The following is a 12,486-nucleotide window of genomic DNA, read 5'->3' as shown; positions in this document are numbered from 1 at the left end:
TGGAGTGCTTTTTACCCCATAACAAAAACCTCTGCAATATTCTCCAAACTTGGAGGGAAAAATTCATTTCACTCTCTGACTGAGATGTGGCAGAAAAACCTAAGTCTGAGGTGCATTTTTCATAGCCCGTTTATACACGGAATGAGTCCAGTTGACACAAACAAATGGTTCTGGGTTCAAGCAGCTCTTGCAGAGGAGCCCAAGGCTGGCTCTGTCTCTCTGCGAGGACTCATCCCTCCCCCGCAACCGCTGGGGCGGGAAGGATGAGTTGGCAGGCTAAGAAGGCACCACCACCAAAGGCAACATTTTAAAAATGCAGTAGGGTCTGCAGTGTTTGAAATGAAATAGTTTTTATTCTTCGGCAGCTACCGAGATGACCCCCAGAGGTTTCCAATAGGACAGTAACAATCCACCCTGCAGCTTAGCTTCATGAAGGAGGATGAAATCAAATCTACCATCTCAACATCAGGCCTCAGCCCTGCGTGAGCCGGCCTCGGGGAGGAGAGCAGGGCACCCGTGCGGAGGTGGTGATGTGGAGAATGCGGCACAGACGTGGAGCAATGGAGACACAGCCATTCAGGGCTGACAGACTGCCTGCAGCAGCCCACCACGTCTCCACAGCTCCGAGCCAGGTCATTTAGAAGGGGTTCAGGCCACTGCGTCGTCCTCGGGGAGGAGCAGCCAGTGGGCGCCCTCCAGCTCACTCGGGCTGGCTAATTGTGCAGCCATTTCATAAACGACAGTTTCTGCTAGATATTTCCTGCTACTTTACCTTGTCTCCAAATCCATCTAAAATTCACATTGGTGTCCCCAATGACTAAGAAAGGCTCTGTGCTTACTTTTAATTGTAGTTTGTCCTGTTCTGTGAAATAATAATTCAAACAAAAAAAAGAAAACAACACTGCAGAATCTTAGGAGGGGCTGAGGGCTTTGTCTCAATTCCTCTCCTCCTCAAATAAAAACCATGTTGCTAAAATAAAAAAAGCCAGCTGAGGCAACAAGGTTCTACGATCCCCACATTACTGGTGAGGAAACTGCAGCTCCAATTCAACAGGCGCCAGTCCCAAGCCCAAAAGGCAAGCACACCGTTAGAGGGCACAGTTAGGGCCGGAGTGGGTGTCCCACATGCCTTTTTTACAACTGCCCCAACTCTCTGCTTACTCTGTGCTGGTGTTGAAACTCAAATATCACTGAATTTGTAATCTTGCAAGACTGCAAACAACATATATGACTCATCTATTTTTTTAAGACGTTTCCCCCAAAGAGGTTTTCCAATCCACTTTTTAAATTAATTTATTCCTTTAGGAAGATTCACATTAGAAAGACAGCGGAATTATCAGCTGCCTAATCCACATCATTAATGGAAAGTAGCTACTTGAAGAGTATTAGAAATATTAAGAACAGGAACTCCTTCCTTGGATTTTACATCCCACCCCTGCCTGCTGTGTCCATGGATGACAGCTGGTCCACAGCAAAACTTCCCAGGAAGAATCCCCTCTGTGTGCCCTGCTAACTAAAGAGGAAGAAGCAGTGAGCCAGGCTTCTGGAAAGTTCCTTGTCTGGCACAAAGGACAACCTTCTCCTCGTCTACTATAGAGAAATGTTGCAAACTTTCCATGTGCCACTGGAGGTGAAGAAGTATCTTCAGCTGACCTCAAAAGCAAGAGGCCAGCTCTACTCTCAAGACATCAGTCCTTCTGCATCCCCTCCACCCCACTAGCCGCTCATGCTACAGTCATGGAAAGGGCTCTTACACAGATCAAGTCCAGAGGCAGAGTCTAGGGTCTAATCCCATAGCTCCCTCTTGTAAACCTGAAAATCACAAGATGGGATGGCGAGGAACACCTCACACACAGGGCACTTGCAGAGGCGTGGCAGGGATGGGTCTGTACAATCCACCTGGGAGGAAGGGAGCTGCTGAGACACCACAGACCTGATGGGGTAAAAAGGTATGGTCACAGAACCTGCAGACGTCAACGTGAGACAATACAGAGCACCTGGAACATGAGAAGTGCACACAATAAATGGAGATTATTACGCAAATGAAATTTAAAATGGCATCCTTAATCCTGTTTGTCCAGTCACAATGGACTAATGATCGTGTTCACGCATCACATCTCAGCTGGACAGCCAGTCGTCAGTGTGAAGCCCAGACAGGTCACTGTAAAAGGACTCTACCCACGTGGACGAACTTCTCCCCTCACCCTGCTAAGTCCAGGAATCAATAAAGCAAAAACTACCAGAGAGAAAAGAGAGAATCCGTCACTGTACTTAGCACCAGCTGTACAACAGCAATAGCCCCTGGCACCGCCTTCAAGAAAAAACCCAAAAATACAGGTAAATATTCTAATTTCAAAATGTTGATGTTCTCCTTTCCTAAGGCACAGTTAAGAAGCCCCAGAGGAAAGCTGGTAACGCTGAGGGCTGTGCCTTGGAAAGGATGTGTGTGTGTCCCTGTGGGGCAGTGACGGTGGGGGTGGCGTCACTCCGAGGCAGCCAGCTGCTCAATGGCACAGCGGACTTTCTTTGCAGTTTCTTCAAATTCTTTCTGCTTATTGTTGGTTTCCTTTGCCTGGAAATAAAGAATAGACAAATGAAACTGAAGCTCTAGGCATGCTCGAATAGAGATGCCCAGCTATATGGGGTAAATATCCTCATTCACCTCATCTGCCTCTCTCTCTCTCTCTCTCTCTCTCTCTCTCTCTCTTTTTTTTTTGGCCATGCCCCTCAGCTTGTGGGATCTTAGTTCCCCGATCAGGGATCAAACCCAGGCCCCAATGGTGAAAGCGCCGAGTCCTAACCACTGGACCGCTAGGGAATTCCCCTCAACTAGCTCTCATTTGAGCTGTCCCACAATAATTATAATAGAAAACACTGATGGACCGCTTTGCTTGTACCAAGCACCATTCTACCTGCTCCACACACGCTAACTCACTCACTGTTCCATGTCCCCATGAGGTAGGCGCCACCTTTATCCCCATGACACAGATGAGGACACCGAGGTCCAGAGTAGCATCCAGCTCAGGGTCACCAGCTAGTCTGTGGCAGAGCCCTGCTCTTCCCCACTACCCTCCGTTGCTTCTGAAGCTCCCACAGAAAGTCCGGACCCCTCCTCTTGTTCACTTAAACAGACGTTGTCAAGCATCAGCGCGGTCCTCAAACAGAAACCTTCCACCTGCAGCAGCTCTCTGAATCTGGCTTCCAACCTTTCATTCTGCTAAGTGCTCTCTCCAGGGGGACAAATGACAATCACATCAGCAAATCCAGAAACCTCCTCCCTAATTTTCACTCTTCTGATTTCTCTGCCACATTAAAAGACAAACAATAGACTTTTATTGGGTTAAATGTTTTCTAATAAGAAAAACAATAGAGGTAACTTTTTTTCAAAAGAGGGCGGCAGCGATGCCGCAGCAGGAGCAGACAGCACGTGGTGCACCCCAGGGTCAGACCCTGAGTCCCGGCTCTACCTCAGCCGCGCACCTGCCCAGCGTCAGGCCCAGGTGGCTGCCTGACCAGCGGTCCTGTCGAACTGACCAGCAGCATCTCAATTAAATGCCGGGTCTCAGAAATTCACAGCATCACGACAAACAACACTTGTTCCTCGTTTTCAGTATTTGTAAACTGCAACACGTAATTATCTCACCTGGATAAACGTTTGCCTTAAAGCTGTGTGCTGCAATCCCATAACTGACTTAATAAATGGTTTAAAAGATCAGCTCCCAACCTTATTTCCACCCCACAGTACAGTCGAGGTCCACATGCCATCCCACCTCCAGGAGCGATGTACCCTAGAGGGGCCATCCAGGAGCTCTAGCGGGAAGCAGACAGGCCTCTGGTTATGCCCATCCCCTGCACTCTGACCCCAAACCTTACTGTCCACATCCATTCACATGCAAATGTGCCTAGAGACACAAGGGGACCTGTATTTTTATATCGGTGATAAATTATTTGCAACAAACCTCACAACTGGGTGTCACTCTAGAGCAGCCCTGCCCGACAGAATTTTTTGCAATGATGAAAATGTTCAATTGTCTGCACCGTCCAGTAAAGTAGTCACTGGCCACATGGCGCTAATGAGCAGATAAAATGCTGCTAGTGCCACTGAAGGACTGAATTCTAAATTTTATTTGATTTTCTTTTCTTTCTTTTTTTCGGCTGCGCCGCGTGGCTTGCAGGATCTTAGTTCCCCGACCAGGGATCAAACCTGCACCCTCAGCAGTGAAAGCACGGAGTCCTAACCACTGGACTGCCAGGGAAGTCCCCCCAAATATATACATTTTAAAATAATCTGGGGGACTTCTCACAGCTTTCTCACAACTGTTCCTGAAGTACACAAAGCTGGTCTTTCACCTAGAACAGGACTGGCAAACTACGCCCTGTGGGACACATCCATCCAGCCCATGGCCCGTTCTTAACCCAATGGCTAAGAATGCTTTTTACATTTTTAAACACTTGTAGAAAAAAACAAAGAAATAATAATCTCTAACAGAAACTCTGTGGCCCATGAAGGCTAAATACTTACCATCTGTAGCACTTCACAGAAAATGAGCTGACCCCTAACCTCGAAGGCCCTCCCCAGCCCCCTTCCCAATTCCAGCACTGCAGTTCCCAAGACCTCCATCGAATACACCGCTTTACTGACCACTGATTTCTTCTCACTTCCTGAAAAAATTTTCAATTTTGTCCTTAGCATTTAAAAGGTACCATATTAGACAGAATTATTTATATTGATCTCTAAAAAGGAATACGATTTTCAAGCTGAAAAGGACCTCAGAAACCACAGGAGTCTATCCTCCATTTTACAGCAAGGAAACTACGACCAAGACTGGCCTAAACTCACCAAGTCTGTGAGTGGCAGAGACAACTGGTACATCTGGACTCCCTGTCCAGGGCTTTGCTAAAAAGAAATTAAACACCTGAATATTTACTCTCTGTAGAGCTGCCAGATTTAGCACAAAAAGATAGAGGATGCTCAGTTAAATCTGAACATCATATAAACGAGTAATTTTTTAGTACACAGCCATACAAAATGTGAGATATACTAAAAAAATTACTCCTTGTGTACCTGAAATTCAGACTTAACTGGGAGTCCTGGTTTTCTCTGGCAACCTTAATTCTCTACAGCCCAGGCTGCTTGGGCGCTGCCTCTTTGTGGACTCACGGTTTCACTCTTCGAATAACCCAGTGCACCTGTGCAAGAGCCTAAGCTCGCCTGCAGAAATCCCTTCAAGGTCCAGTAGGACTGGTGCTTCTTTCTCCCAATACACATAATGCCCCTTTCCCAGTATGCTCTCTACTCTGTGTCCCCAAACCCTCTGTTCCCACCACTGCTAACACATGAACACACCCCGTATAAATGAGCTAGCACCTCAGTTGTCACTAAAGGCAGAAATGCCAGCCTAGCCATCACATGTCCCACCACCAGAGGTAACCGCACACTGAGGACACCTCTACGCAGGGGAGACGTTTCTCTCTCTGCACAACCCCAAGGCCACGCTCCAGGACAGATGCTTTTCCATCCTTTTATACCCTCACACACACATCAGAAGGGCTTAGAAAGTGCTTACTGAGGAAAAGCGCCTATGCAGCGTTTGTGACGGGCTAGGGAGTTTAGTACTAAAGATGCTGAACAGGATTTGCTCTTGGTTCTTATTCCCAGTAATACATACGATTTTGTTCTTGGCTCTTTCTTTATCCAGTTTTAAAAATTCGCTGAGGGTTAATTCTTCAAACTGCTTCTTGACAGAAAGGAAAGCACAACCAGATGAATGCTTTTTATGTTCTTCTCTAGAAAAAGCAACACATGAGCATGTCAACAGACAAAAGTCGGGTAAAGGGAGAAAAGCAAGAGTTTGTTACCACCAGCCCCCCTGCCCCCCTCACAGACACACACTGCTCTGCTTCAGGAGCAGAGTGTGAAGTCTGAAGTGGACGGAACCAGGGCCAGGACCCACATCCCCACACAACTTGTCTCAGCACCTTCTTGCTCCGTGGACTGCCCCCAGCCCCACCCATATCCTGTGGCTGATGTATTCTACCAGGAGTCCTTAAGCAATTAGTAGGAAAAGTGTTACAGAGTATAAATCCAAAGGTATCACACATCAAAGCCCTTAAAATCCTCCAGGAACCATTTGCAGTTGTCTCATTTCACTCGAATTATTACATAATCTGTTGGTTTGGGAAAAGGGCACCATTGACCCAGTTTCTCCAGTGAATTCCTCTGCCTCATACCATCATTCTGTGCACTCGGAATTATCCCTGCAAGAGGATAGCGCTATAACGAGAACAGTCTGGGGAATTCCCTGGTGGTCCAGTGGTTAGGACTCCACGCTTTCACTGCTGAGGGCCCAGGTTCAACCCCTGGCTGGGGAACTAAGATCCCGCAAGCCGTGCGGCACTGCCAAAAAAAAAAACAAAACAAAAACCAGAACAGGCTGGAAGGAACACCCAGCCACACAAATTCCAAAAGGACAGCCAATAGTAACTATAATCTGAAAATATTATAGCACTTGGAAATTCACTCCCAAGAATACAACCAGTATTTCTCCAGTGATACCTGGTATGATCACCATATCATCCCAGTCAATACTGGGTCATAAGAGCAAACACATTAGGGAAAACAGCAACACTCTTCTTGCCAAGAAGAGAAACAACTCTGGTGATTCTCTAGGGGGAAAAAAAATTCAAGCTGTGGAAGCAATTGATTCTGACAGGGGAAAAAACGGTGCGGGAAAAATGTGGCATTACATTACGGGAATATTGTTGTCTGTATGAATATATGCACACAATTAAAAAAAAGAAAACTAGATGCCCTAAAGAACAAAATCTAAAACAAAACTGAGTGTACTACTTTGAGGGGTGGTTTTTGTGCTGTATGAATTATAGTTCAATAAAGCTTCAGGGATTCCCTGGTGCGCAGTGGTTAAGAATCCGCCTGCCAATGCAGGGGACATGGATTTGAGCTCTGGTCCTGGAAGATCCCACATGCCGCGGAACAACTAAGCCCGTGTCCCACAACTATTGAGCCTGCGCTCTAGAGCCCGTGAGCCACAACTACTGAGGCCCACGTGCCACAATTACTGAGCCCGCGTGCCACAACTACGGAAGCCCGCGCGCATAGAGCCCGTGCTCCACAACGAGAAGCCACCGCAATGAGAAGCCCGCACAACGCAACAAAGAATAGCCACCGCTTGATGCAACTAGAGAAAGCCCGCTTGCAGCAACGAAGACCCAACGCAGCCAAAAACAAATAAATAAATTTATAAAAAAAAAAAAAAAGCTTCAGATTTAAAAACTCTGAAACAAGAAAGGCACCTGAACATCCCTAGGTCACAACAGGATCTGCTCCAGTATTCTGTCTAACCTGAAAGGTATCAAGCACCTACAAGAACGAGCCTTTCTTCAACACTCCACCCAGAAGGACATTCGGCCAAATCAGATTTGATTAGGTTGAAAGCATCACCAAGGTGCCAGCAGAGACTCATCCTTTACAGCAGCTGTTTAGGGCACAAACGAGGTTGGAAAGCCACAGGTCCTTCAATAATACTTCGAAATTCAGATGTTTTGGGGGGAGCCCAACTCAAAACAAACGGTCCCGATGGAACTGGGGAACCCCGGAAGCCCAGCGAGGCTGGCCTGAGGGACTTACATAGGGTCGTCATCTGGCTCCCAGCCTTCCAACTCCTTGAAGCAGAAGAAACACTGAGCCAAGTCGGGCTCGTTCTCAGTGGGACAGTGGATGAAGCCGGCCGCGGCCATCTGCAAAGGAGAGCTCGGCTCAGGCCCCAGAGCGGAAGGGTTCCCCCGAGATCCGGGAGGCCACAGAGGGGTTAGAGCCCGCAGAAGGGGTCGCCCCAGGGGCCCGGGAGCCCACAGAGGGACCGGAGCGCGCGGGAGGGGTCGCCCCGGGGGCCCACAGAGGGGCCGGGGCCCGCGGGAGGGGTCGCCTCAGGGGCGGGGGCGGGGGCGGGGCGGGCCTGGGGGCTCTGGGAGGCCGCGCGGACTCACTCGCTCCGGGGTGCAGGCGCAGCCCTCCAAGAAGGGCCAGTTCTTAAATGTGGAGATGCGGTGGTCCTTGAGGTAGAGCTGCCAGGCCGGGGGCAACGACGGGGCACTCATCCCGCCGCCGCCGAGCGGTGCCGCGATTCAAATCCGGCGGTTGTCGGCCGCCGCGGGGCATGTCGGGAACGCGCCGCCCGCGGCCTTCTGGGAAATGGGAAGCTGGGCGGCGCTGGGTGTGCTGGGAGTTGTAGTCCTCCCGCCGCATGTCTCTGCTTCTGCTCACCAGGCACCGACCCAACCCCGCCCCGCGCTTACTCCCATCCCAGCTACTTGCAAACAGTGGTAGGAAGAGGAGTGTAGAATGGGCCGAAGTCCCCGTGATAGTTTCAAGGAGTGGCACCTGCCGAGCACAAATGGATTAAGCCCTTTCAGCGTGCAAACTCTTACTGTTTTTGTGGGTACCCCACTCCTGGAACCTCCTAGTGCCAGCTTCCCCAGCCAGCCCTTGTGCCGTCTGGGTTGGAACATGTGCTGAGGCACGTCCATCTAGAGGCCACGCATCCTCCAGGGGAAAGATGTCACATAGATGAAGTACACAGCTAAACCTGCACCGTCACTGGAGTGAGCTGTTCACTCGTCTCTTTTATCAAGTCTTTTAACTGAAGCTTCCTGGAAGTCCAGAAATTGACCCTTGGAGCTTTGTTCTTCCCTTTCCACCAGAATTCCTCAGGAGTTAGATATCCCTTCCAAGTCCCTGCCCCAAACAGACGTGCGGGTGGGGGTCAACAGAGGTGAAGCAATGTGTGGAAACAATGCCCACTGCCCTCCAGCCGGGAGACCTGGGTGTCCTATCAGGGAGGTGGGATTGGAATGTGACTCCAGGAAGTGAACAGCCCAGGACAATCCGCCTGAATAATAGAAATGGGAGCCCAGGGAGCAGGCACCTGCCTGTAGGCACAGCCAGACTGGGTTCAGAGCAGGCCTGTGTAGCTGGTGCCTAGCCTCATGCAGACGCCCCAGCCTAACAGCTCTATGAACCTGACTTTAAGTGGTTTTTATGGAGGTTTCACAGGCTTGGTTGATCAAATCATTGGCCTTTGGTGATTAATTGAATCACCAGCTCCTCTCCCCTCCCTGAAGATTGGGAGGGTGGGGCTGAAAGCTCCAAGCTTCTAATGAAGGCTTGGTCTTTCTGGCCACCAGCCCCAGCCAGAAGCATCTAGGGGTTGCTCATTAGAACAAAAGACGCTCCTATCACTCTGGAGATTCCAAAGGTTTTTTAGGAGCTGTGTGCCAGGAATCGGGGACAAAGACCAAATATATATTTATCACAAAGGCAGATTTGCATTTTTATGTGAACTTTCTGGATTTTCAAATAGTTGGCAACAAATCCTGATAGATACCGTGATGATCAGACAAAACTGTTTTGAGATCATAAGACATCAATGCTAGATATTACCTTATGGCCATCTAGTCTCACCAAAACTTTTGTGAACACATTTTTCCTCTGCTGTAAGAGTGACACATCAATGCTGTAAAAGCAAAAATCATGCAATGGGAAGGAAGTCTTCCTCTCCCCCAAGACCTGTAGCAGAAAGAAACTTTTCAGCAGTTTCTATGTATACTTCCAGATGTGTGTGTGTGTGTGTGTGTGTGCATGCGTGCATACACCACTTGGCATCCTGTCTTTTCAGGTAACAGCACATCTCAGCTTTATCAGCACCTAGAGATCTCAACATGTTTTATAATATCTGCATGGTGTTTATTGGATGGTCTACCCTAATTCCAATTAACCAATTTCCCATTGGGTATCTCCAATTTTTTTTTACTTTTTTGCTATTATGAATTGTACTACAGCAAACAGACACACAAACATGTGCAACTATGCCTGTAGCATAAACATCTGCAAGCAGGACTGCTGGGAAAGCGTGTGTGTGTCTTTTCAACATTTTTTAATACTGCCAACCTGTCCTCACAATCATCAGACCAGGACACGGTTTGCTTCGCCATCTTGTCTGGGTGTATGTTGACCCTGACTTTTTCATCCTAGGATATTTTAATCAGAGTTCTATCAATACTGATAGCATCTGTATAAAAATATATATCTTCCAGGGAATTCCCTCGCGGTCCAGTGGTTAGGACTCAGTGCTTTCACTGCCGAGGGCACAGGTTCAATCCCTGGTGGCGTGGCCAATAAATAAATAAATAAATAAATAAATAAAAATATATATCTTCTGGATTAAACACCATCAAGTCAATGTATTTCTGTGATTCATTTTCTATTTGGCACCAACATATTCCAACTTTTACCATTTAAATTTTTATTTTACTGATTAGGTCTTTTCCATAAGGTTTTTTTTTTTCCAATTATTTATTTTTGGCTGCGTTGGGTCTTTGTTGCTGCGCACAGGCTTTCTCTACTTGCGGCGAGCGGGGGCTACTCTTCGTTGCGGTGTGCAGGCTTCTCATTGTCATGGCTTCTCTTGTTGCGGAGCATGGGCTCTAGAGCACAGGCTCAGTAGTTGTGGCGCACTGGCTTAGTTGCTCCGCGGCATGTGGGATCTTCCCGGACCAGGGCTCGAACCCGTATCCACTGCACTGGCAGGCGGATTCTTAACCACTGCGCCACCAGGGAAGTCCCTCCATAAGGTTTTTAAAAATTATTATTACTTGTATTTTTATCATATACAAGAGTAACATATATAACACGAATAAGATATATATGATAAAGTTGCTCTACGTGATAACATTGCATATGCAGAGAAATCTCAACATTTTGGGCTTTGGTTAATTTCCATTTCTATGGTAACTGAAAGAGGTATAATTCAGTGGAAGTATTTGGAATATCTGCATTTTTTCCCTCTAGATCATTCTATTAAATATTATATATATACAATTATTATGGTAAAATATACATAACATAAAATTTACCATTTTAACCATTTTAAAAAATTGAAGTATAAGTGACCTACAACTGTATGTTAGTCCCAGTTGCACAACATGTTGATTCGATATTTCTACTCATTACAAAACAATCACCACCATTTTAACCATTTTTAAGTGTACAGCTCAGTGGCATTAGGCATATTCACATTGTTGTGCAACCATCACCACCATCCATCTCCAGGACTTTTTCTTTCATCTTCCCCAACTGAAACTCTACCCATTAACATCCACTCCCCATTTTCCATAAGATTTTGTAACAAAAATTTAAATTCGTGGATCAGCTTTTGGTTATGTCAAATTTTATCTAAACTAGCTTCTGCCATTTTGAGCCTTCGACATTATTTTCACCAAGCTCCTATTGTCTGGGGTCCATTTTATTTTTTTTGTGGCCATGCCATGCGGCACGTGGGATCTTAGTTCCCCGAACAGGGATCGAACCTGTGCCCCCTGCAATGGACGTGCAGAGTCTTAACCACTGGACCGTCAGGGAAGTCCCTGGGGTCCATTTAAAAATATATATATTTATTTATTTTTGGCTGCGTTGGGTCTTCGTTGCTGCACGCGGGCTTTCTCTACTTGCGGCGAGCGGGGGCTATTCCTCGTTACGGTGCGCGGGCTTCTCATTGTCATGGCTTCTCTTGTTGCGGAGCACGGGCTCTAGCGCAGGCTTGAGTAGTTGCGCCACGCAGTCTCTAGAGCGCAGGCTCAGTAGTTGTGGCGCACGGGCTTAGTTGCTCTGTGGCATGTGGGATCTTCTCGGACCAGGGCTCGAACCCGTGTCCCCTGCATTGGCAGGCGGATTCTTAACCACTGCACCAGCAGGGAAGCCCTGGGGTCCATTTTTTAACATCTAAATTTAGTAGCTAAAACAAAAACCTTGAGGCTTATATCAGCTTTAGTAAAGACATTTACCATGTGCAGTTTTTTGTTTGTTTCTTTTTTAAAACATTTAAATATTTATTTATTCATTTCTCTGCGCTGGGTCTTAGTTGCAGCACGTGGGATCTAGTTCCCTGACCAGGGATTGAACCTGGGACCCCTGCACTGGGAGTGGAGAGTCTTAACTGCTGGACCACCAGGGAAGTCCCTACCATGTGTGGTTTTAGCCCCTGCCATATTAACTTTGTTTTGTTCAGTTCTACCAGTAACTGTCATTATGAATTGGATAAGAAGCTGGTAGCTTGGATTTATTTCTCAGCTTAATTCACAGGAAAACTGTGAGCAATTTTGTGAAACAGAGTAGGGAGAGAAAAACACAGAGCCGTTAACAGAGAAATCCACACAGGGGTGGTGGGGAGGGTCGGGTTGCGTTGGTTTTATTAGTTGCTATGTTTTTAGGGTCAAAGGTCCCCCTTGTTAATGTGAGATCGAAACCACTTTCTCTGACTCCTTGAGAGCTCATTTCCGGACAACACTGCCTAAACATCAAACGTTTTGATCTTGGCTCCGCTGAGAATGCAAAACATGTGCTTGTTTTAGGTTGTGTCTCGTTGTTTACAAGGGAGGGTGATCTCTTTTCTCAATTTACTAGTCACTTAA

The 12,486-nt window shown here is 47.2% G+C and overlaps 1 protein-coding gene across 2 annotated transcripts; it reads right to left on the bottom strand.

Moving 5' to 3' along the window:
- Positions 1–333: 333 nt before the first annotated feature.
- Positions 334–8,199, bottom strand: BIRC5 (baculoviral IAP repeat containing 5). Of its 2 annotated transcripts, XM_082443047.1 has the most exons (5): positions 8,008–8,199; positions 7,649–7,758; positions 5,670–5,787; positions 4,841–4,897; positions 334–2,572 (listed from the first exon to the last, which is right to left on the bottom strand). In XM_082443047.1, exons 1-5 carry the CDS (start codon positions 8,116–8,118, stop codon positions 2,483–2,485), a joined length of 486 nt encoding a protein of 161 aa, XP_082299173.1. In that variant the 5' UTR covers positions 8,119–8,199; the 3' UTR covers positions 334–2,482. The 2 variants fall into 2 exon arrangements, with proteins under 2 accessions (XP_082299173.1, XP_082299174.1); XM_082443048.1 differs by lacking the exon at positions 4,841–4,897 and having other exon boundaries at positions 8,008–8,196.
- Between the last annotated feature and the right edge of the window lie 4,287 nt (positions 8,200–12,486).

This window comes from Balaenoptera physalus (genome assembly GCF_965194825.1).
Source record: "Balaenoptera physalus genome assembly, chromosome: 20".
In the NCBI taxonomy this organism is placed as follows: Eukaryota; Metazoa; Chordata; class Mammalia; order Artiodactyla; family Balaenopteridae; genus Balaenoptera; species Balaenoptera physalus.
Note: the sequence above shows the minus strand (reverse complement) of the source record. Positions and strands in the feature narration are given on the sequence as shown.

Excerpts from the sequence above, each read along its gene's own strand:
- BIRC5 (XM_082443047.1), bottom strand. The coding sequence starts at position 8,118 with ATGAGTGCCCCGTCGTTGCCCCCGGCCTGGCAGCTCTACCTCAAGGAC. Across the intron at positions 7,759-8,007 it reads GCGCCTGCACCCCGGAGCGA|ATGGCCGCGGCCGGCTTCAT; the intron begins GTGAGTCCGCGC and ends TCTCCTTTGCAG. Across the intron at positions 4,898-5,669 it reads AAAGAGCCAAGAACAAAATC|CAAAGCCCTGGACAGGGAGT; the intron begins GTATGTATTACT and ends ATTTCTTTTTAG.